The sequence below is a fragment of the Micromys minutus genome (genome assembly GCF_963924665.1).
Source record: "Micromys minutus genome assembly, chromosome: 22".
Lineage (NCBI taxonomy): Eukaryota > Metazoa > Chordata > Mammalia > Rodentia > Muridae > Micromys > Micromys minutus.
In genome coordinates this window covers 2,027,030-2,048,905 of record NC_137957.1, presented here as the reverse complement: position 1 = coordinate 2,048,905, position 21,876 = coordinate 2,027,030, and the positions used below count along the sequence as shown (strand labels likewise).

Genomic DNA, 21,876 nt, shown 5'->3' with positions numbered 1-21,876 from the left:
GCAGGCTCCAGAGTCCACAGGCATATTCCTTCCTTTGGGAGCCTTTGTCATTTAGCCCAGGCTAACCTCTAACTCCCCGTGTAGCTGATGAAGACCTTGATCTCCAGATCCTCCTGACCCCACCTCCCGAGTGCTGGGTGACGTGTGTCACCACTGCTGGTTTATGTGGTGCTGAGGCTGAGCTCAAGGCTTGGTGCACCCATGGTAAGCTTGCTGCCAGAATCCCAGCCGCTTTTCAATCCTCCCAACAACACCCGTGAGGGGTTCCCAAGTCTCACCAACTGTGTTGAGACAGTTTTATTTATTTATTTATTTATTTATTTATTTATTTATTTATTTATTTATTTATTTATTTTTGGTAGAGCCTCTGAGGATCTGGGGACACACAGAGGGGTTCATTCGGGGCTTAAGATTCCACAGCAGGGAACTGGGAATATAAACCTAAAGGCAAACTAAGCCTACACAGAAGATGGGTGAGCACAGTATACAGGCAGTGCTCAGTCTGACATGTAGCTTTGTTTGCCCTGTACCTCCATCCATGTGACGTGGGTGGTGGTGTATACAGTAGGTGCTCACTGTGTTGAAGAAAGGAAAACAGTGTGTGTCTGACTGACACGGAGCACCAGCTGAGTACCCTGGGCAAGGAGGGCAGTGCTCCTCACGGGGGGGGGGGGGTCAGGGATAGAGGAGTCCTGGCGGGCGTTGGGCCCTGGCTTCCTGCCCACTTGATCAAGTCCGTTGGATTCCACCCGCCCCAAGCCCTGTCCTGGAGATGGAACGTTGGTTTTGCAACAGATTTGGCTGCAGCTCTTGGGAGAGAGAGGAGGGGAGCTTGCCACAGAGTGGGGGCTGGGTCCCAAGTCCTGTCTCTATTATGGAAGAAGAGTACACCCCCTGTGTGGTTCCATATGGGGACCCCCACACTCTGGCAACTTTCTTCTCATGGGTACCTAGGCTTGGATAGGGTCAGGCAGGATGGAGTGCTGTGAGAAGCAACCAACAAATTAAGGGCTGAGCTGGCTGCAATGTGCTGTCTAGCCCTGAACCCCAGGCTAAAATGACCTGCATGCTCACACCCTTAGTCCCAGCACTGAGGAGGCAGAGGCAGGTGGATCACTGTGAGTTCCAGGCAAGCCTGGTCTACACAGGGATCCCCTCCCACACACACATGTACACACGCATACACAGAGAAACTCTCATGTGTATGTGTTGTTATTACTACGCCTGAGGTGAACTGTGGCCATCGGATAAAAGTTGTAGATACAGGACTCCAAGTGGGCATGGAAGTTCACCCCTCATCCCGGCTCTCACCAGGTGGAAGCGGGAGGATTAAGGGCTTGAGGCTAGCCTGGGCTACCTGAGATCTTATTTATTTATTTATTTTTGAGATCAGGTTTCTTCGTATAGCCCTGATTATCCTTGAACTCTGTAGACCAGGCTGGCCTCAAATTCACAGAGCACCACGTGTCTGTGCCCCACTGGTGCTGAGAGTAAAGGTGTGCACCACCACCGTCTGGTCCTAAGATCCCATTTTTAAACAAAAGACCGAAGTCTTGCTGAGTTTTCATTGACATCCAGCAGCATGGATGAAGTTGAAGTGGGGACCCTGAAGGGCACACACCTCTCCATGACCCCCACTGCCTTGTCCCTGGGAGGAAGTAGGGCTGTGGCCAGCATGAGGCAATGCAACGGCCTCTGGCTCCAGCTATAAGTATGTCTGCTGGGTAGGGTTGTGGGAGCCACGATAGCACAGCCCACCATGGTCCTCAGCCGACTATCCAGCCGGACTCTGGCTCCCATGCTGCTGGCCCTGCTCCTGGGCGGTGAGTGCAGACAGACACACGTCCGCCCCCATGACCTCTCCTTCACCTCCATCCACACCCACCAGGATCCCAGGAAAAGACAGGAAGGTTTATAGTGGCAAGGCCACTATCAGGAAACTGGGGTTCTAAGCCTCCGGGGTGGTCACTGGGAAGGCGTTGGGTCTCAAATCTAGAGGCAAGCTGGGCTAGTTCTCTTGTCCTCTCTGTGCCTCAGTTTCCCTAGCTAACCTCGTATGTTCTCATTGAGGGTCTAAGCCGCTCGGGACTTCACTCCGCTTTGTGTGTCCTAGGCCCAGCACTGGCCTCAGAGATTGTTGGTGGCCGGCCAGCCCGGCCCCACGCTTGGCCCTTCATGGTGTCTCTGCAGCGGCGTGGAGGTCACTTCTGTGGTGCCACACTCATTGCCAGGAACTTTGTCATGTCAGCAGCACACTGTGTGAACGGCCGGTGAGTCCCCTTCCTGGCCCCCTCAGCCCTCGGCGTCCATGTGGGTCAGGAGGGCGTTCCAACCCATTCTCCCCCCCTCCTTTGCCCGTAGAAATTTCCAGTCAGTGCAGGTAGTACTGGGAGCCCACAATCTGCGGCGACAGGAGCCCACTCGACAGACCTTCTCTGTGCAGCGGATCTTCGAGAATGGCTTTGACCCGTCACGTCTACTGAATGACATTGTGATTATCCAGGTGGGCCTGCCAGTCTGGGAACCTGAGCCTCATGTAAAGGTCCTGAGGTTCAGCTTGGGGAAAGTGCCCTCAGAACGGGCTGGGGGGACAGGCACACACTGGAGCAACTGCAGTCCGTCATCACCCTCTTTCCAGCTCAGCACAGTGGAGAATAACCATCCCGTGGGCTGGAGGGTGAAGGCTTAAATAAGATAGTATATGGAAAGCTCTGAGCAATAGTCGATCAACAAACTGTTAATTGTGTCTTTCTATACACTGGCCCTGCAGCTTGAGAAACTTCTTCCTCTAATGCTTAAACTTTCCCACCACCTGATGTCTGGGTACTAAGGAACGAGGGGAGGGGTCTTATCAAGTGTGCCCTGTGACCTCATGGTGTTCTATGTCTCCCCCCCCAACTGTGCCCACCCCACTGTAGCTCAACGGCTCAGCTACCATTAACGCCAATGTGCAGGTGGCCCAGCTGCCTGCCCAGGGCCAGGGAGTGGGTGACAGAACCCCATGTCTGGCCATGGGCTGGGGCAGATTGGGTACAAACAGACCATCGCCCAGCTTGCTCCAAGAGCTCAACGTGACAGTGGTGACTAACATGTGCCGCCGCCGTGTGAACATATGCACGTTGGTGCCACGCAGGCAGGCAGGCATCTGCTTCGTAAGTACCCTTTGCAGCAGCAGGGATAGTGGTTGGATCGCAGGGAGGACTTCCCAGTGTTGGAGTATGGGTAGGGGGTGACAAGAGGTCCAGCCTCTGACATTGATGCCTCCACAGGGGGACTCTGGAGGACCCTTGGTCTGTAACAACCTTGTCCAAGGCATTGACTCCTTCATTCGAGGAGGTTGTGGGTCTGGATTGTACCCAGATGCCTTTGCCCCTGTGGCTGAGTTTGCAGATTGGATCAATTCCATTATCCGCCGCAGCAGTGACGACCGCCCTTTTACCCATCCCAAAGACCAAGAGGGCAGGACCAACTAAAGCCTGTCCACCACCGCTGCCATAGACCTCAGGTTCCCTTTTCATTTTACACAATAAAAGCAACCTTTGTTTTGTACACTGGGTCTGATGTCTGCTGCCTCAGAACATGGAACACAGCCACTGCCTCGTGTGAGGCTCACCTCCTGGAGACGCTGCAGCCACGCTGGGGCAAAGGCAGCAGGAGTCACGCCCCATACTCTGTATAAAAGGATGTCAGTCAGACAGGCCCTTTCGGTTTCTGTTCCCTAAATCCTACATTCAGCTAGGTCTCAGCACTCAGAAGGTTGAGGCAGGAGGATTGCCAAGAGTTTGAGGACAGGCTGGCCTACAGAATAAGAAAAAAAAAATAGAGGGATGGAGAGATGGCTTCGCAGTTAGGAGTGTCTGCTGCTCTCATAGGGGACTTGGGTTCCCATATGTTGGCTCACTTCTGCCCACAGGTCCAGTTCTAGAGGAACAGATGTCCTCCTCTGGACTATGTGGGCACCAGGCATGCACACACACTTCATACACATAATTAAGAAAAGTAAAAATAATCTAATAAATAAACGGGGACTGGTGAAGTGTCCCACCAGGGGAACATGCTCGGCGTGAAGCTGAAGGAGAAAATGGACTCCAGCAAGCCCTCTACAACCCATTCGCGCAGTACAGAAATAAAGCACATCGATAGATAATAAAATAGCCAAGCACTGGCAGTGCACACCTTTAATCCCAGCATTCGGGAGACAGGGGCAGGCAGATCTCTGAGTTCGAGGCCAGCCTCATCTACGGAGTGAGTTCCAGGACAGCCAGGGTACCACAGACAAACCCTGATGACGATGAGAATGAAGGTGATGGGCCCATGTTCCCGATAGATTAGCGTGGTAGACGCCGAAGCTCCGTTCCAGGTGCTCCCTAGATGACCTCTTTTACCCACTACCCCCACCCCACACACCCTCCCACCCCTCTCCGGTCAAGTTCCAAATCTGTGGAAGTTTGGAATTGTTTACCAAAGTGTCCCATGTTGCATGACCCTGGGTGGCTGCCAAATTTTGTTACAATTTCTTAGGTTCCTGTTTTCATAATCTGGTTCTGTTTTGTTTTGTTTAAGTCAACAGCCATGGTTTTCCTGGAACTCATGATGTAACCCAGGCTGTCCTCAAACTCATAGACATTCTTCTGTATCCTGAGCGCTAGGGTTGAAAGTGTGTGCTACCAAGTAGCTTCTGATTTTTTTTTTTAAAGATTTATTTATTTATTTCATATATGAGTGCACTGTAGCTGTCTTCAGATACATCAGAAGAGGGCATCAGATCCCATCACAGATGGCTGTGAGCCACCATGTGGTTGCTGGGAGTTGAACTCAGGACCTCTGGAAAAGCAGCCAGTGCTCTAACCACTGAGCCATCTCTCCAGCTTGTGGCTTCTGATTTTAATGACAGTCCTGGGCTCAAGATGTCCTGTGGGCAACACATTTACAACATCATGTCACCTCTAAAGAGAGAACTCACTGCTCTGAGAGAGAGTGGCTGAGCTGAGCCCCCAAGCTCCCCCCACTCCTTGCCCCAGTGTCTCTGCTCCAGAACCCACCCTAAGAATTACCTTTTATGAGGAGCTTGTGACCTAAGATCAGCTAATCAATACTTTGGAGGGGTTGGAGAGGTGGTTCAGCGCTTAACAGCACTGACTGCTCTTCCAGAGGTCCTGACTTCAATTCCTAGTAACCACATGGTGGCTCACAACCATCTGTAATGGGACCTGAGGCCCTCTTCTGGTGAGTCTGAAGAGAGTGACAGTGTACTCACATAAATATAATACATCTTTAAAAAAAAAAGACTTGGATTGGCATGAGGATCTGATTTTACTGTCAGAGTCCCCATAACCACTAGAGGCTGTGCCTGGATCAAGCCAAACCTGAAGGTGGAATCCACAGGAAATAAACTCTATGGCAACACTCTGCTTACTGAGGTGTAAAACACCACAGCCACAGGAATGAGGACAAAGGACTCAAGTGCTCTTCCCCTACATAAGCAACCTTCTCTCCAAGATGAAGGAGGAAGGGGTGGGGGAGGATGGAGGGCATTCCCAGCTGGCCTCCTGCTGCTCCAGTTGCAACAGACGTGTGACAGACACCCTGCTGGAAGGATACCTTCTGGGTCAGGATAATAGGTGGTCCAGCCTCTGCTCTCCACCTATCTTTGGGGTGGGCACAAGTTGGGGTCCTGTGCAGGAGGAAGAGGAGGAAGCCCCACCCCCGCATCTGGCAGGTTTACGCAATCCATCACAGAAGGGCCCACACGGAAAGCTCATATTCCCCTTCCCGAGTTGGGTCTCTGCCCACCAGGCAGGGGGTAGGAGGCAGGGGGCAGGCGTCTGCCCATAAAACAGCTCTGAAACTCTGCCTGGGTCAGTGGAGTCAAAATGCACAGCTCCGTGTACCTCGTGGCTCTGGTGGTCCTGGGGTCGGCTGTATGTGGTGAGTGGACCAGGGCGGGTGCACCAGGGGTCCCCTGCAGCGAAACACGCTCTACATTGTGAATCTGTAATCCGAGGCTTCTGGTTTCAGAGCTTTTGGGTTTGAAATCTATAGACTTTACAGAATTAAAGAACTTGAGTTCACCCTTAGGGCCAGCGAGATGAGTCCGCTGGTTAAAGGGCCCGAACACCCGTTTGGTGAAGAAAATTAGTTGATCGCTGCAAGTCGTCTCCAGCCCGCTGCAGGTTCACTGTGGTTCTGAGGGGTGTGAGCCAGCCACCGGACTGCGGAATTTGCAGCCCCTGGGAAATACACTTTACAGAGATGGCTTTGGGGCAGTTAAGGATTGGAGGTGTTTGTGGTCAGAGTGGGCTTTTTAGGTACAGTCCACCCTAATTCTTACAGTCCACCCACCTGTCTCAGCAGCGCAGCCCCGAGGCCGGATTCTGGGAGGCCAGAATGCCGTGCCCCATGCTCGGCCGTACATGGCTTCGGTGCAAGTGAACGGCACACACGTGTGCGGGGGCACCCTGGTGGATGAGGAGTGGGTGCTGAGTGCCGCGCACTGCATGGACGGAGTGTGAGTGTCAGGGGTGGGGTGGGGGTGGGGAGAATGGGACCTCGGTAGGCTGGGACGTGGATCTGAGGTGGGCCCCCGTCCTGTCCCCAGGACCGAGAATGACATTGTGCAGGTGCTCCTGGGTGCCCACTCCCTGTCCAAACCTGAACCGTACAAGCGTCTGTACGATGTGCAAAGTGTAGTGCCTCATCCGGGCAGCCGGTCTGACAGCCTTGAGGACGACCTCATACTCTTTAAGGTGAGGAAGCTGGGTCCTTCCTACTCAGAGCCTAGCCTCTAACCTTTTCTGTACCCGGATCCCTGTCTGCCGCCCCAGTCCAGCTTCTTGACTCCGCTTCCTACTCTGACATTCGGCCCCTCCCACCCTTAGCTGTCCCAGAATGCCACGTTGGGTCCCCACGTGAGACCCCTGCCCTTGCAAGGCGAGGACCAAGATGTGGAACCCGGCACGCTCTGCGATGTGGCCGGTTGGGGCGTGACCACCCATGCAGGACGCAGGCCCGACATCCTGCAGCAACTGACAGTATCAATTATGGACCGGAACATCTGCAATCTGCGTATGCACCATGACGGGGCAGTCACCAGGAACATGATGTGTGCAGAGAGCAACCGCAGGGACACTTGCAGGGTAAGTGACACAGCCCGGGTCACGTGTTGTGGGTGGGTGGAGTTGAGGGGCTGTGGAGGCTAGTGAGGGGCGTGGCTTGCGGTAAGGGTGGGGTTCAGGAATCTCAATAGCTTCTGGGAGTCAGTTTCTTGCTGGCTATTGACTGGGCAAGTCATTCGTGGCCCCGCCCCACAGGGCGACTCCGGCAGCCCTCTGGTGTGCAGGGACGTGGTCGAAGGTGTGGTTACCTGGGGCTCTCGAGTCTGTGGCAACCGCAGAAAGCCGGGCGTCTTTACCAGCGTGTCAACATACCTGCAGTGGATCCAAAACGTCATGAATGGTAACGTGACAGCCTGAGGGGACACCGGAGACCGTGGCTTATAATAAATGCATGCATATGAATCCTGTACATCTTTATTGAGTGCCTGCCGCATATACACCCAGGGGACTGAAGGCAGCTGGTTCCACGCTCCACTACACAGAAGTGTGCGCGCTCCTTTTAGAACGGCGAGGCAGGGCTCCTACCCCACTGCCGTCCTACTACACCTGGGACTGTTGTCTGGGCTCAGACAGCTCTTGAACTTGGTCAAGACGCTCTTAAGTTGAGCCCTACCACATAAGTTCTTAAATGGGGAAACCGAGGCACAGAGCTGTCATGAACAAAGACTGGGTTCCAACCCACTGAAGAGAGAGCTGGTAATGTCTGGAGGGCCACACTGCCTGGAACCCTGTGCCTTTCTACCAGGAGAACAGAACACAGACAGCTGTAGGTATTGGAAACATAGCATCTGAGAGGTGAAACCATTTGTGACCCTGCTGGGAAAGAAGGTAGCAATGGATCCTGTGTCTGAATTTTGTTTCTGTTAGGCCGAGTCAGCCTGGAGTCATCTTTATGAACAAGCTTATTGTGCACCCACTGTGTGCTGCCACCAGGGTCAGGGAGAGGAGTAGCCACAGACACAGGCAAACCCCAGCTAAGCTCCCTTGGGAGGTTAGTATTTTAATACCACTGTCCCATAGTGCTCCACCTCTGAACAAAGGAGTCTGAGACGCCACTCAACGACTTCTAGCATATCCCAGACGGCTTGATGTTCACATCCATGCAGAGGACAGGAGCAGCCTTACAGGACTGGCAAGGAGGAAGGGCGCTTATGCAGGGGTAGCTCCCCACCCGCCACCCCAGTGGCCACGTTTCCATGGAAGTTAGGAAGTCGGGCTTGTGCATGGCCAGCAAGCTGCTGGCTTCTGTTGGCAGAGGCAGTGTTCTAGGGGCAGCAGAGGGCAGGGTGGAGGGAAGTCACACAAACCTCAAGGGTGGTACACCAATCTCCCAGGCACATGCCGGCACTGGGTACAGGAAGATCATCCTGAGCAACACGTGGGGAAGGTGGCTCAAAGTTGGGGTACCCGGCCCAGCCCTGTTGCCTTGTCTGGCTATGGCTCACTCACAGTAGGTGGAGTACAGTGAGAATTCTGGGTTTTGGTTTCTTTAAAAAAAAAAACAAAAAACCACACACATACAAATTAGTGTTTTTCTCTTGATCTCAGGTGTGGGATGTGGGGCCCTTTGGACTGTCAGCAGTGGACTATGATTTGCCTCATGCTCTAGCAGAGGCGTGGCTTTGCCAGCTGTGGATAGTTTCTGCGATTGTGTGACATTAGCAGTTTTGGGACCTTTTCAGAGGCTATATGAACGCTAGGGTTGTTGGTGGTGATGGAGTGATTGGTGGTTGGTTGCTGCTTGCTAAGTAGACTGTGCTGAGTCAGATATTGTGATGGCAAAGATCAAACTTGCCCCCAAGAACTCTATGCTCCTAATCATCAGGAAGTAGTCCAACAATGGTGTCACCTCCTTATCTCTATTAGTGTTAGGGGCTGAAAGGGTAGAAGAAAGAAGGACCCACAAAGTACCCAAATAGAGTGGAGCATCCTCTGAAGCAAGGGCTTAGTCAGGCCCTCCCCAGAGCTCCAGGGAGAAAACAACAAAACCAATTATGAAGAGCAAAGAAGCCCGGGCCTGGCCACCTGCAGCGGCCGGGGGGCAGACATGATCGGATGCTTGGAGGCAGGACCCCTGGGGACCAACAGCAAAGACCACAGAAAACAGGAGATGAGGCAGCTGGGGAGGGGACAAAGTCAGCTGTGGCACACATGGGGCCATCGGTCACATTGGTTTCCGTATGTGTGGGTACCTCAGCACAGAGCCTCACCCAGTGAGCTGTGATAGGGTCCATGGTGACAGCAAAAGCCTGGTGTACAAGAGAACTTTATTGGGCCAGTCTTCCCCTCCCATAGGCCCCAAAGGGAAACTGAGGCAGACAACCCCAAGCAGGACAGGGGCATATGAACTGTGGCTATTTGAGAGGATGAACACACAGCCCAGCCTCTTCAAGCTCACCTAGACATCTATAACCTTGCGACTTCAGACCTGGAGATGCCACATGCCCCAAGGGACAGACCCAGGCTGCTCTGGTGCCAGTGCCTCAGTGAGGTCAGCAATGTCTGTTTCATCCCGGACAGTCCCCTGCATCTGTTCCGAGAGTGGCTGGCTGTCCATATGCAGGCTGGTGGGCTGGGACTCAGGAACAGCTAAGAGGCACTCTCCGCCACAGCCCACCACACAGGCAGTTCTTGATCCAGCGCTGTTCCCACTGCTTCACAGCGGTGGTCTTGTTGGGTGACTTCAGCATGGTGACACACCCGCACCTGGGGAGCAGGGACTGTTGACCTCCTCACCCATACCTGGGGTATGAACCAGGGCTGTTGACCTCACCTCACCTCCCAAGTACTACTGATGCACTACTGGGGGACATGGTACGCCCCAAAACCCGAGCCTGCCCGAGCCCTCCCCAAGTTGCCCACCCCACAAACCCCAGGCTTGCTCGGCGCAGCCCCTCACCTGGTGCAGGCTTTGCACTCCTCAGTAGGGTAGGCGCCCAGGTGGAGCCTCCGGAGGTGGTCGATCTTGGGCTGGCCAGGGGCCCTGGGGATGAGAGGGGAGGGAGGGGTGTGGGACCTGTGTCCCCAGTGCCATGTCAGCCAGGCAGCAGAGGGCGGCTTCTGGTGTGTGACTCTGGCTCAACCATAAGAAACAGCGGTGGCCCTTTCCTAGTGAGATAGGGGCAGTGTCCACACAGCAGGGGGTAATGGCCTCCAGCAGGAGAAGCACGGCTATCCTTTATCAGCAACTCTGGCCTGGAGCGGCATGGGCTCCATTACAGCTTCAGCAAATCAGTGAGTGGGAAGAAAACGAATTCTACAGGCAGAGCTTTGAGCTCAGAGGTGGAGGCTGGTGGGTCCCCCCCACACAGCAAGATGCGGCCAGCCTGGGCTACATGAGACAAAGAAACCCAAATATCTCAAAACATCTCAGGGCGGAGACACACGCCTTCAATGCCAGCACTTAGGAGTCAGAAGCAGGTGGATCACTGAGTTCGAGACCAGCCTGGTCTATGGGGTGAGTCCCAGGACAGACAGAGGTGGCCTCTGTCAAAACCAACAAAAACGCATCTCTGTGCACAGGGGAGTCCAGAGAGCCGAGTTCTCATCGCAGGGCGAAGTCCGATGATGTAGGACTTGCTCATTGGACACACCAGGCTCTAGGAGGGGACTGCTGGGCTGGGCAGGGTGTGGGGGGATGGGCGGGTGCATACCTGGTGAGGCCGTCCAGCTGCAGGGTAGAGGAGCTGCTGGGCAGAGTGGGTGCCCTGCCAAAGCGCAGGCGAAGGGGCTGTTTGGGTTGCAAGCGACTGACCAGGCCATCACTGGCAGGAAGCCAGTCCAGGTTGGGGACCAGCAGCTGGCTGGGGAGCAGACAGCATTCATCTACCAAGCCCTCATCTGGTTCACTGGCTGGGCCCTCATCACGGCCTAAGGGGAAGGGTCAGGGGTCACCACACTGAACATCCTTCCCAGGAAGCTACTTTGTAACCCACGTGGCAACCACTACAGCCTCCCTAGAGCTCTGCCCTCAGACACCTCAACTGTGGATTAGGGACCTGTACCCTAAGATCGAGGGCTCATGCCAAGTGCTGGGGACATGTTGAGAAGCCTTACAACAGATCCACAGCTTGGTGAGCAGCCGGAAGAGCAGGGACATGCTGTCCTGAGTGTCCGAGGTGGCCGTGTAGACTGGCAGGCAGCTAGGCTTCAGCAGGCCCCAGATTCGGATGACAACCATCAGCTCACGAAGCATGCCCAGGGAGGTGCCATCGCGGAGGAAGCTGTGGCCCGGCCTCAGCGGGGAGCCCTGTGGGTGGGGACACTGGGAGTGAGGTCAGGGGACCCATGTGGCCTCCACCACACGGTCATGGCTGGCAGAGTCGGGGAGGCCAGGACTGTGCTCAGCACCCTACAGACCAAGGGTGGCACAGAAAATGACCAGTCCAGTGTCTGCAGTGCTCCTAGGTGGAGGCTGACACCAGCTTAACCTCCCCCAGAATGGAAGAAGCCAGAGGCGGGACCTATGGCCCTGCAGCCTGGAGGCTTTTGAAGCTCGGGAACCTCAAATGACCCAGGGACAGACAGGAGCGGTGGAGTGGAGGCCGCCTCAGTCAGAAGCAAGGGCACAGCAGCTAGGACTGGGGGACAGGAGGGGGGCTGGGGGCCCCACCTGGTTGGGCAGGCTGACCAGGAGGTAGAGCACGAAGTCTCCCACCCACTGTAGCAGCTGCTGGAGCGCCTGCAGCGTGTTCATGTCTAGGACGAACTCCTCTGTCTTCAGGTTGATCATGACTTTGTCGATGTCTATGGGGACAGTGAAGAGAGGGAACACAGAGGAAACCCTAGTTCTGAAACCCCCACAGGTCCCAGAGCGGGTTCCCGCCCATGCTGGACAAAAGATAGTGGACCTCAACCACCTGCATTCAGGCCAGCGTGTGCTGATAAAGGTCGGGCGTGCCCCTCCCACTCGACGTCATTACCCCTCCTGTGTGGACACTGGCCTATCTCACTAGGAAAGGGCCACCGGCTGTTTCTTATGGTTGAGCCCAGAGTCACACATCAGAAGCCAGGACCACAGCTCTACAGGAAGGAATATTACTCACCCGTGAAAAAGCAGGTGCTATACCACAAGGCACCCCTAACTTTTGTTCATGCATCTAGGTCCTTCAGAAAGACACTTTTCCCCTTTTAGGCAGGATCTTATGTACTGCATGCTGGCTGCTAACTTTTAGATTCTGAACCTCTGATCTTTGTTTATGCCAGACATGTGCTCTGCCACCAGGCCGCACCTCACACAAAAGGACACAGGGGCTCAGGGCTTGGGTGCCTCTCCAGTGCCCACCTCAAGGGCTGGTTTTGGATTAAATGGCCACCATGACCCTTGCCTATTCCATACGGGAAGGCTGCACACGCACCAACGTCGGTGATCTTGGCGCAGATCTCGGCCAGGCGGTCCCCAGGACTCTTGTCAGGGGTGTTGAGGAAGTGTGGACGCAGCAGCGACTTGAGGGTGGAAGTGACAGCCATGAGGAACAGCTTGGTGTGGTAGTCACACACACGAGCCACAGTGCAGGGTGACAGCTTGCACAGCGAGGCCTTCATGGCCAGGATCCGGGTGGAGAGGACCTTGGGAGGGGGTGCCACAGAAGTGAGTGGAAGGTCTAGCCAGCTAGGGGCTTGCACCCAGGCCCCGGGGTAAGGGCTACTCGGCTGGGACCCTCCCCGGGCAGGTTACCTTTCTGGGCTCCCCAGGACATTCATTAGCCAGGGTGACAGTGGCCAGTTATGAGCACCCCCATGCTTTCATGTGCTCTCCACTCTTGGGGAGCAGTCCCAACCGACCCCCAAATCGTGATCCTCCTGCCCCAAGCCTCTGGCTGCAGGCTCCACAAGCCCGTACCCTTCCACCTCCCACCCACTCTGAGGTCGGCAATAGGGTGTCACCCACAACCCCACAGCGAGGAGGGGCGGGCCACTCTGGGGACAGTTTGGGTAGCAGCCCCAGGCCGGTTCCCCACACAAGCTGCCCACCTGCTGCAGGGCGGGCTTCTGCCGCGTGTACTCCTCGTGCAGCCGCTCCACCAGGCTCTGCACCATGCCGGGCTGCACGTGCAGCAGGATGTCCCACCAGTCATAACCGGTCACCATGCAGTACTCCAGCAGGAACAGCAGGTGCTGCAGGGCCAGCTTGGGCTCCAGCGGGTGTCCCAGAGACGGAGAGATGCGCAGCATACTGAGCTGCGGGGAGGCTCTGCTGAGGGGAAGCACCGCCCCGCCCGCCCCGGCTCTCCTCCAGCTGCCCATCCCAAGCGCCCTTCCCTGGCAGGGCGCTCACCTTCCCGTGGTTGTCGATGCCCACCAGGGCCAGCGAAGTCCAGGACAGCTGCATGGCCTTGAAGTGTACGGCGGGGCCTGTGGTGCGCGGGCGCTTCAGGGCAGGCTCATCCAGCGAGCGCGGGGCCGAGCTGTAGAACACCGCCATGGTCTGAAGGGACAGCCGATGTACCATATGCACGCTGCCATCCTGGAAGGCCAGCGCCAAGCCTGGGGGACCGGTGTGCGGTCAGGACGGGGTGGGGAACGGCTGCCCTCCCTGTCTTCCTTAATGACTGAAAGAACTGGAGGGCCCCAGGCTCCCTCCTGGAATATTCCTTAGGCTTGGCCACCGCCCCCACCCTTAATGCATTGTCCCTATCATTTAGGAGGGAGCCAGGCACACAGAAGCATCCCCACCTCATAGCTGAAGGCACCCAACTGACTTACAGCAGGAACTTGAGGGATCTCACCCAGGACCATATATGGTGTGATATAATATAATATACCTTAGTGATTATCTGTCTCAGCAACAGGACTTCACCCCACGTTCCTAGTCACTGTCAATTATCCATAACCCTTTACATATTAAGAAGCATGGTTTTCTATTAATTGGCTAAAGTTGTGTACATCTTAAGGAATACAACTTGTTAATCAGCTACAACTCTACATATTAAGGAATGCAACTTTTTAATTAACTGCCACAGCTCTTTATATATTAAGGAGCACAGCTATTTGGCAGCTTTCTGGATCCTTATCACATTTATCACAACATGAGACCAAAAACCCTTACCACTCAGAAGCCACCCCAACCCCCGCCACACACAGGTCCAGGTGCTGTGCTCCCTGTCCCTGTTCCTGACATACCAAGGCCTGGGTAGAACTGGGTGTCACTGGCCACCTTGAGGTCAGTGTTGGTGAGTGAGATGGGAAGTTTCGGCAGTGCCACTGCTGACACACGGTCCAGGTCGTTGGTGGCTGACAGGATCCGCCACTTGAGGATCATGGGCTGTTTGTCACCAACTGAACAGTTGAGGACAGAAAAAGAGAGGGGTTTGGGAGGGGGTCACAGGTAATGATTCTACCTCAGGAGGCAGGGCCAGCCCTGTCCCAATGCAGAAAGAGGACTCTGGCCGGCGAGCACTCCTCCCTCTGCCAGTAGGTTCGAGGATGGACCAGAGAACCAGTAGGACCAGTCCTGGAATTTTTCTTTTCCTACTTGAAACAGGATCTCAGAGACCTTATGCTGGCCTTGAGCCCTCTATGTAGCCCAGGCTAGCCTTGAACATCTATGTAGCCCCCCCCCCCAAGCTGGGATTAGAGGTACGATGGCCAGTGCCTGTCATCGCAGCACCAAGGAGGTGGAGGAGGCTCTGGCTCGAGTCTGTGTCAGTCCCCATCTTTGAAATCAGTCCTGACCCCACAGGGAGTCCCAGGAAGTGAAATTCTCAACAGGAAACTGAGGCTAGAGTGTTTAGAATAGTCAGTAACGCAGAAAGCAGGTATGTGAGAGGCAGAGGCAGGAGGATTACTCCGAGTCTGATGTCAGAGAGGGTGGACTAGAGTCCAAGACTTTCTTCAAAATTCAAACTTATGAACGAAGGAAGGGAGCACAGTGGCCAACGGTGTCAGAAGCTGAGCCACACCCTGCCTTGACCACAGCCAGTTTCTGTCACCATGGTGACCACACCTCAGCTTGGGTATCCATAGCTGCCAAACACCACCCACTGGGCATCTGTGGGAGGCGCAGGTGCGAATGGGGAGGAGGCAGGGTGTGTGTGTGTGTGTGTGTGTGTGTGTGTGAGAGAGAGAGAGAGAGAGAGAGAGAGAGAGAGAGAGAGAGAGAGAGATAGCCTGTGACTCAACAGACATCTGCAGGAAACACAGCGGGATGCTACTGACATGCAGTCACTCGCTGGCTACAAAGGGCAGTTTGCTGGAACTACAGCAGAGGCCTCTTGACACAATTTCACTATCGGCCATTACATCCTCCAGCAACCTCCACAGCAACAGGGCCGCACACCCATGTCTAGCCTCACTTTCTTTCTGCGCAGGGGAAGGTCATGCCAGGGCTGAGCCAGGGCACTGTGGGGAAGCTATCCCCATCTGTAAGCAAGTATGATGTGGAAAGGTGTACCGGGTGGCCTTGGTAAGGACTCTCAAATCTCTGACTGGGATTTCTAGATGATTCTATGGCTTTTAAAGTAAAAATGCCTCTCTTAGTTGTGGGCGCCTCCCTCACAGCTCAGCCCCTGGTTGCTGGCTCCTGCCCCAGGGCCTTTGCACAGGGCACTTCTTCATCCTGTGTATGTGGGGTCCCAGGCAGTCCTCACTTAGCACCCCACTCTAAGCAAGAAGCCAACAGCCCCCCTGGGACTGTGGAACAAACAGTTCCATTAATCTGAGCAAATTAACAGGCCACACCTTTAATACTAGGGCTCAGGAGGCAGAGGCATGTAGCTGAACTTTGCTACTTTGTAGGTTCTTCTTTTTCCCACCCCACTTCCCATTTCAGTCCTATCACTAGATAGGAGAGAAAGAGAGATCCTTGAATCTAATTTCTTTCCTTTTTTTGTTTCTTTAAGCACAACTACTAACAAACCACAACCAACCCCACCTCTCAGAGCTCTAGCATGTATACATCCTTTGAAAAGTCCCAGAATTACAAAGGTCACACAATCTCAGAAACTATCTGCTGCTGGAAAACCACACCTCTCTTAGAGCACGAGGCAGATCACAGTCAGCTGCTGTGCACGGTCCGAAGCTGCAGAAGTCCACATCTCACACATAGGGTTAAAACAAAAACATAAAATGTCTGTGCCTGTGTTTTTAAAGAACCCAACATCACAGGATTTTCACCACAGAGGCAGGTAGAGTTCTGTGCATTCAAGGCCACCCAGGGACACAGATCCTGTCTGAAACCCAAAAGCCCAACAGCCCGAGCCTGGCAGCTCACTCATGGAGTCTAAGTAAAGCCCTAAGCTTTCCTCAGGAGGGAACCCTAAACTACTCACCCACTGGCGAGATCTGCTGGAAGATATTGTTCACAGGAAGGCCCTCCTTCCGAAGGGACCAGCACTCCACCAGGCTGCTGGTCTGGCTGGACGCACACAGGAGCACCTGAGGGTGGGGCTCGGTGAGGGGGGTGTCTCATGGAGCACCGACCTCCCATGCCTCATATGCATCCTCCGTGATGGCTCCACACAGGACTGTCAGCACCAATATGCAAGGGCTTTCAAAAGGTTCACGGATGCATGATTTCACAAGTGCAGTGGGAAGCCAGATGACCAGTGGAACGAAGCGCGCCAAAGACAGGTCACAACAAGACATGTCTTCAGACAGGCTACCTTCTGTGGTAGCTGGAACTCAGGAGAGGTGACTTCCCTGCTTCCACTCCATCCCTCAGATTCTGACCCCACCACAGGGCGTGGCTAGCTGAGCTGGAACCACAGCTCACCTGCTCAGACATGTCTCGTGCCAGGAACTTGAGGTGTGTGATGGTGGGGAACCTGTCTTTGCGGTTGGGGTCAGTGGTGCAGCGCATAAACAGTGAGGGCAGGATCTCCGTGTCAATGCGGCACTTCTCGCTCACGACGCTCACGCACACCTTGTAGAACTTCACGGGTGATGCACTGCTGCCATCCGCAGCGGCCACCACGATGTTCCCACCGCCAGTGAAGGCGATGTCGGCCAGCGCCACTCGGCCACGTAGCCGGCACAGGCTCTCTGTGGACGTCAGCACCTGCCCACTGGGCTTCAGGAGAGACACAGTGACTAGGCCACTGACTGTCACTGCAATCCAACCCTCCATTGGCTTGCCACCAAACAGCGTGAGTGACGGGGAGAACTTCACACGTGAGAACTTCTCTCCGAAGCTGGAGGCACCAGACTGGGAGAAGGGGAAACAGGAGGAAAGATTTGTTCAGCTTCTTGGGGGCTGCCTTCTGTGACCCAGCCCCCCTGGGCACAGAGCAACAATGCTGCAGGAGTACCGCACGGTAAGGGCTCCCTGACCTCAGTCTCATCTTCTGCAGTATGCAAACACTGGTGTTTTTCCTCAGGGGATCAAACAGGACTTTAAGTCTCTCTGCTGTGATCTCACAACTTGGCCTTTGTCTCTGCAGCAGAGGCAGCAGGATGGCTTATGGTCCTAGCTGTGGTGACAAACTCCACTTTCTGTGTACCATTGCCTCAGTACCAGCCACTCATCTTATACGTCTATATTTCCAAATTGATGCAATTTACACACAAAATATAGCTTGTTTGACACAGGGTATGTAGCCCAGGCTAGACTCCAAGTTATGATCCTCTTGCCTCAACCTTCTAAATTCTGGGATGACAGGCACGCGCTATCGTAACTAGCTCAAGAAAACTGTCACTGTTGTCTCTGTGTAGCCCAGGCTGTCCTACAACTTTCCTGTACACTGGGCTGGTCTCACAGTCAGAGACCCACCTGCCTCTGCCTCCTGGGTGCTGGGACGTGTCGCCATTGCCCAGCTAATAAAACTGTTATCACATTAATTGTTTTAGTATTTATAGCTGGGTGGTGGCACACGCCTTTAATCCTAGCACTCAAGAGGCAGAGGCAGGCAGCTCTCTAAGCCTGAAGGCAGCCCAGTCTACAGAGTGAGTTGTAGGACAGCCTGGGCTACACAGAGAAAGCCTGTCTTAAAAAAAAAAAAAAAAAAAAAAAAAAAAAAAAAAAACACAGAACAATGAAAACAAAAGAAATGGATTATCTTGTGCTTGAGTTGCATTTGCCCTGCATGTGTACACACACGGGTGTGGTATCTGTGCTGTCAGAGGAAGAGTGGGAACTTGTAGTTCTTTGGAAAGTTAGTTATGTCAAATGATGTTTTGGGGCACACAAGGGAATAGATGTCTTGCTAAAGCAAACAAGGGGAGACTTTTCCTAAAGCAGATACAGGAGAAAGGATGTTTGGATACAGCAAACATGTGAAAGGACACAGGGATAAATCTGACCCCGCAGACGGTGGGAGGCGGGCACTGAGCTCTGGTTTGCTTTGCCCCGCCTCACTGTTCTTTGCTAAAGACAGAAAGAACTTATGCCTACAGAGTCCCCTGGAGCTGGAGAGACAGTAGGCTGTGAGTCGTCATGCTGATACAGGGAATGTACCCAGGTCCTCTGCAAGAGCAGCCAGTACTCTAACCACTGACCCACCTACCCCTCTAGCCCTGACATTAAATTTGGCCAAGTATCACTGTGTAGCCTTGGCTGCCCTGGAACTGGATATGTAGACCAGGCTGGCCTTGAACTCAGAGACAGCTTGTGAGGCTCTTGGCCAGGCCACCTAGGGACAAGTTGCCCCCCCTCCCTGGGACTTTCCAAAACACTCAAGAAAGTGAGGCTCTTGGCCAGGTTAAGTTGCTCCTGCTGAGACTTTTTCGAAACACCCAGTTCTGAGAAACAAAACAAGGATGAAAACCCACAGAATTCACTGACTGACAACCACAAGGTCTCATGGAAAAGTCCCAAATATGCATCATCATCAGCCTAAACCCCCTCATCCAGTGAAGCCAAGGGTCACTGTAACCTACCAATGCTGTTGCTGAAACCTGTCCTCAGAACTGTACAAAAAAAATGTGTACTTTGAAACCTCGGGGTCGCCTCTGCCCCGCTGGCAGGATGTTACGTGCCCAGTGCACAGAAACCATTAAACCTCTTGCTTATCACATCAATCTCGGCCTCTGTGTCTCTGTGGGAGTAGACACCCTGGTCGTTGGGCCATGTGGGTCCAACAAGCTGTCTGCGTCTGATACTGGGATCGGTCTGTGACACCAGGCTCAGCCTTTTGTACTGAGTGAGGGGCAGGCAATATGGAAGCTGCTGGCCCCGTAGCACTCATGGAACTGAGGCTTACTTGTGCCCTCTTCCTCACAGGCTGCCACTTCCCCTCCATCACTGAGGGAAGGACTCAGATGCCCCGAGTCCAACTCTGTCCCTACTTCTAAGTGGCTGAACTCTGGGGTACAGATGGCCAGGGGTATTCTCTGTCGTCATTAAACCTAAGTGGACTGTGGTGTAGAACAGCAGCCACTGGCTGGTTACAGGCACAACTTGCTGGAGATGGCAGCCATTTTTTAAGACACTGCCGCAGAGGCGGACATCGGTTAAACAGATTCACTGTATAGGGACCACAGCTAAAGGGGAGGCTCAGGGTCAGAGGAGCTCAGGGGTGGCAGTTACTGACAGGTCTCCCACAGCACGTGGCAGCTCATGGTCCCATCCCATCTACCCGTTGGTCCCCCAGTGGTGCACTCACCTTCTCTACGTGCAGTGCCAGTTTCACCCCATTATGCAGCCAGGACAGTGCCACGATGGGGTCCCCCTCCACCTGACTGCCCACTGAGCTCTCCCAGCTGTTGGCCAGGTGGTCAGCCATGCTCCAACATTTGATCTGCCCGTCAGCATCAGCAGACAGGAGCCGGGACCCTGTGATAAAAGAGCTAGGTCAGGAGCCCTTCTGATAGGCGGGTAAGCCGCTGGGTGCCCCCTCCCCGCTGTGGGCTCCCAGGGGGCGGTGGCTCCTCAGGCTCTGGACTTAGGGGATGACCGAGGAAGGCAGCATATGCTGCTCTGAGCTCTGGGTGGAGAGCAAACCTCATGGCCTCACCTGACTGGTCCCACTCCAGGCAAGTGATAGCCTCACTGTGGCCAGAGCTGACAGAGTGCACTTCCCAGGGGTGTTCTGTGTCTAGGATATGGATCATGTATGTCAGGTCTGCAGGAAAGAGAACACTGAGGTCAGTGTGGTTCACAGTGCCTGTGACTCTCACCCCTACTGCACCTCTCCAATTAGCTCCTCCGTGCCGCTAATCCCTGGACAGGGTACCAGTGCAGCCACAATGTCTCTTCGGAGGCTCTAACAGGAGTTGGAGGATGGTGACCAGAGTGTGGCTGTCTCTTCCTACCTTGCTTTCCAGGGCCTGCCTCTCTAAACCCTGTGGCTGGCAGTAGAGAGTCGGCCACCATGAGCCTTCCAAATTGGGACACATTGTATCGGGAAATCTGAGGCACAGCCCAACCACTTGGTCTTGATCCCCAGGTCCCAGCCAGGTAAGGAGACACTGCACTTACCCTGGTCGTCATTGCGTAGGTCTGTGGTGAAGGCAATGAGGTTCCTGCAGGACCAGGCGCAGGCCAGGGGCAGCGAGGGGCAGTACGTGCTCTTGGCCCACTTCTCCCATTCGCACACGTAGGCCAGGTCCATCATACCCACCGCACCCAACACGGTCCCTGGCTCCTGGGGAACAGGAAGGCACTGCTCTATAGCAGCTCCAAGCTAAAGCAGGTCTAGAATGTTCTCCAGCTCCAGCCCTGCTATAAATCCCGTGATGCTCCGCATGAGGTCACCCCTGCCTAGGCCACCTATCACCCACCCAGATCAGCCTGAACTCAGCCTGTAAGCGCTAAGCACCCTCCACACACACAGCCAGGCCAACCCCACCACCTCACTCCTAGTTCAGTCCCCAAGCCTTGCCCCGACCTAGAGTAGCTCAGGTCCCGCCCCAGCCCATTAGCCCCACCAGAAACAAGTTAACATCCAAGGCCCAAATCCTGAGTCTAACACACACACCTTCACCACGTCCCGCCCAAGCTCGTTAAGCTCCACCCACATCGTCTAATCACCCAAGGCTCCGCCTCCAAAAAAAAAATCTACAAACTTCAGCCCCCGCTTCTCCTCAGTTTGTGACTATCAGGTCACTAACGCGCTGCATCAGTCTCAGGTCTACAGCCCCTAACCGCGACCCACCTTAGACTCCGCTCCCTAGGCCACATCCTTCTCCATCAGTCTTATTTCTTCAGGCCACGCCCCTCCCAGGCACTCAGACACTCGGGCCACGCCCCCCACGCCCCCCACGCCGCCTAGTTGCCTCAGGCTTCACCTCAGGCTCCGCTCCTAATCCTACCCCTCCCACACCGGTCCCTACCCGACAAGCTTAGGTCCCAGGCCCGCCCTCTGACCCCGCAGGCCCCGCCCCTTGGCCGTCCGCTCGCGGGCCTAGCCCGAAACACACCAGCCACGCGTCCCGTACCCCGCACTGACCTGTCCGCCCCGGGCGCCCAGTCGGCCGGGCGGCCGGGGTCCACACTCGCCCCATCGCCCGGGATCCGGCGCCGCCATTTCTCGGCCCGCGCCGGCCCCTTCGCACAGACTTCTGGGAGAGCCGGGCTACGCCCCTGCCCCGGTTTAATTTGCATGTAATAATTCCTAGTAATTATTGAGGCTACGAGTGCGATAAAAGACAAATAATGTGTCCTGACTACAGCTTACATAAAGGCTTTGCTTTCTATGAGAAAGATAAATACTAGATTATTCATGTAAGAGAGAGAGAAAGCGAACGAGCGCGAGGAAATTCACCGTAACTGAGAGGCGATTTTATTTCGAGCCTATAAATATTCCTTGGGTAGGTTCCACGTTCGTGCTCGCTTCGGCAGCACATATACTAAAATTGGAACGATACAGAGAAGATTAGCATGGCC

The 21,876-nt window shown here is 54.6% G+C and overlaps 3 protein-coding genes across 5 annotated transcripts; 2 read left to right on the top strand and 1 right to left on the bottom strand.

The window, feature by feature from the left end:
- Positions 1-1,759: 1,759 nt before the first annotated feature.
- LOC308435147 (neutrophil elastase) lies at positions 1,760-3,473 on the top strand (the record flags this gene model as incomplete). The annotated part of the gene is made up of 5 exons (XM_080935771.1): positions 1,760-1,823; positions 2,114-2,270; positions 2,362-2,503; positions 2,919-3,152; positions 3,270-3,473. 5 exons carry the CDS (start codon positions 1,760-1,762, stop codon positions 3,471-3,473), a joined length of 801 nt encoding a protein of 266 aa, XP_080791897.1.
- Positions 3,474-5,790: 2,317 nt separating this feature from the next.
- On the top strand, positions 5,791-7,517 carry CFD (complement factor D). 2 transcript variants are annotated; one of them, XM_080935653.1, is made up of 5 exons: positions 5,791-5,928; positions 6,355-6,508; positions 6,599-6,746; positions 6,879-7,136; positions 7,311-7,517. In XM_080935653.1, the coding sequence occupies exons 1-5, from the start codon at positions 5,874-5,876 to the stop codon at positions 7,470-7,472; spliced, it is 777 nt and encodes a 258-aa protein (XP_080791779.1). In that variant the 5' UTR covers positions 5,791-5,873; the 3' UTR covers positions 7,473-7,517. The 2 variants fall into 2 exon arrangements, with proteins under 2 accessions (XP_080791779.1, XP_080791778.1); XM_080935652.1 differs by having other exon boundaries at positions 5,802-5,928; positions 6,352-6,508.
- Positions 7,518-9,365: 1,848 nt separating this feature from the next.
- Positions 9,366-21,541, bottom strand: MED16 (mediator complex subunit 16). Of its 2 annotated transcripts, none has more exons than XM_080935642.1 (15): positions 21,440-21,541; positions 20,470-20,632; positions 20,006-20,113; positions 19,655-19,824; positions 16,828-17,259; positions 16,385-16,490; positions 14,238-14,393; positions 13,393-13,601; positions 13,089-13,295; positions 12,473-12,683; positions 11,728-11,861; positions 11,172-11,364; positions 10,769-10,985; positions 10,015-10,098; positions 9,366-9,821 (listed from the first exon to the last, which is right to left on the bottom strand). In XM_080935642.1, exons 1-15 carry the CDS (start codon positions 21,515-21,517, stop codon positions 9,695-9,697), a joined length of 2,595 nt encoding a protein of 864 aa, XP_080791768.1. In that variant the 5' UTR covers positions 21,518-21,541; the 3' UTR covers positions 9,366-9,694. The 2 variants fall into 2 exon arrangements, with proteins under 2 accessions (XP_080791768.1, XP_080791767.1); XM_080935641.1 differs by having other exon boundaries at positions 20,470-20,635; positions 21,440-21,537.
- Positions 21,542-21,876: the final 335 nt, after the last annotated feature.

Bases quoted from the DNA above. Each gene is read 5' to 3' on its own strand.
- CFD (XM_080935652.1), top strand. From the start codon at position 5,874: ATGCACAGCTCCGTGTACCTCGTGGCTCTGGTGGTCCTGGGGTCGGCT. The intron at 5,929-6,351 runs GTGAGTGGACCA...CACCTGTCTCAG, and splicing joins CCTGGGGTCGGCTGTATGTG to CAGCGCAGCCCCGAGGCCGG. The intron at 6,509-6,598 runs GTGAGTGTCAGG...TCCTGTCCCCAG, and splicing joins GCGCACTGCATGGACGGAGT to GACCGAGAATGACATTGTGC.
- MED16 (XM_080935641.1), bottom strand. From the start codon at position 21,517: ATGGCGGCGCCGGATCCCGGGCGATGGGGCGAGTGTGGACCCCGGCCG. The intron at 17,260-19,654 runs GTGAGTGCACCA...CCCTTCTCCCAG, and splicing joins TGGCACTGCACGTAGAGAAG to TCTGGTGCCTCCAGCTTCGG. The intron at 10,099-10,768 runs GTATGCACCCGC...TCTCATCCCCAG, and splicing joins CAGCTGGACGGCCTCACCAG to GGCCCCTGGCCAGCCCAAGA.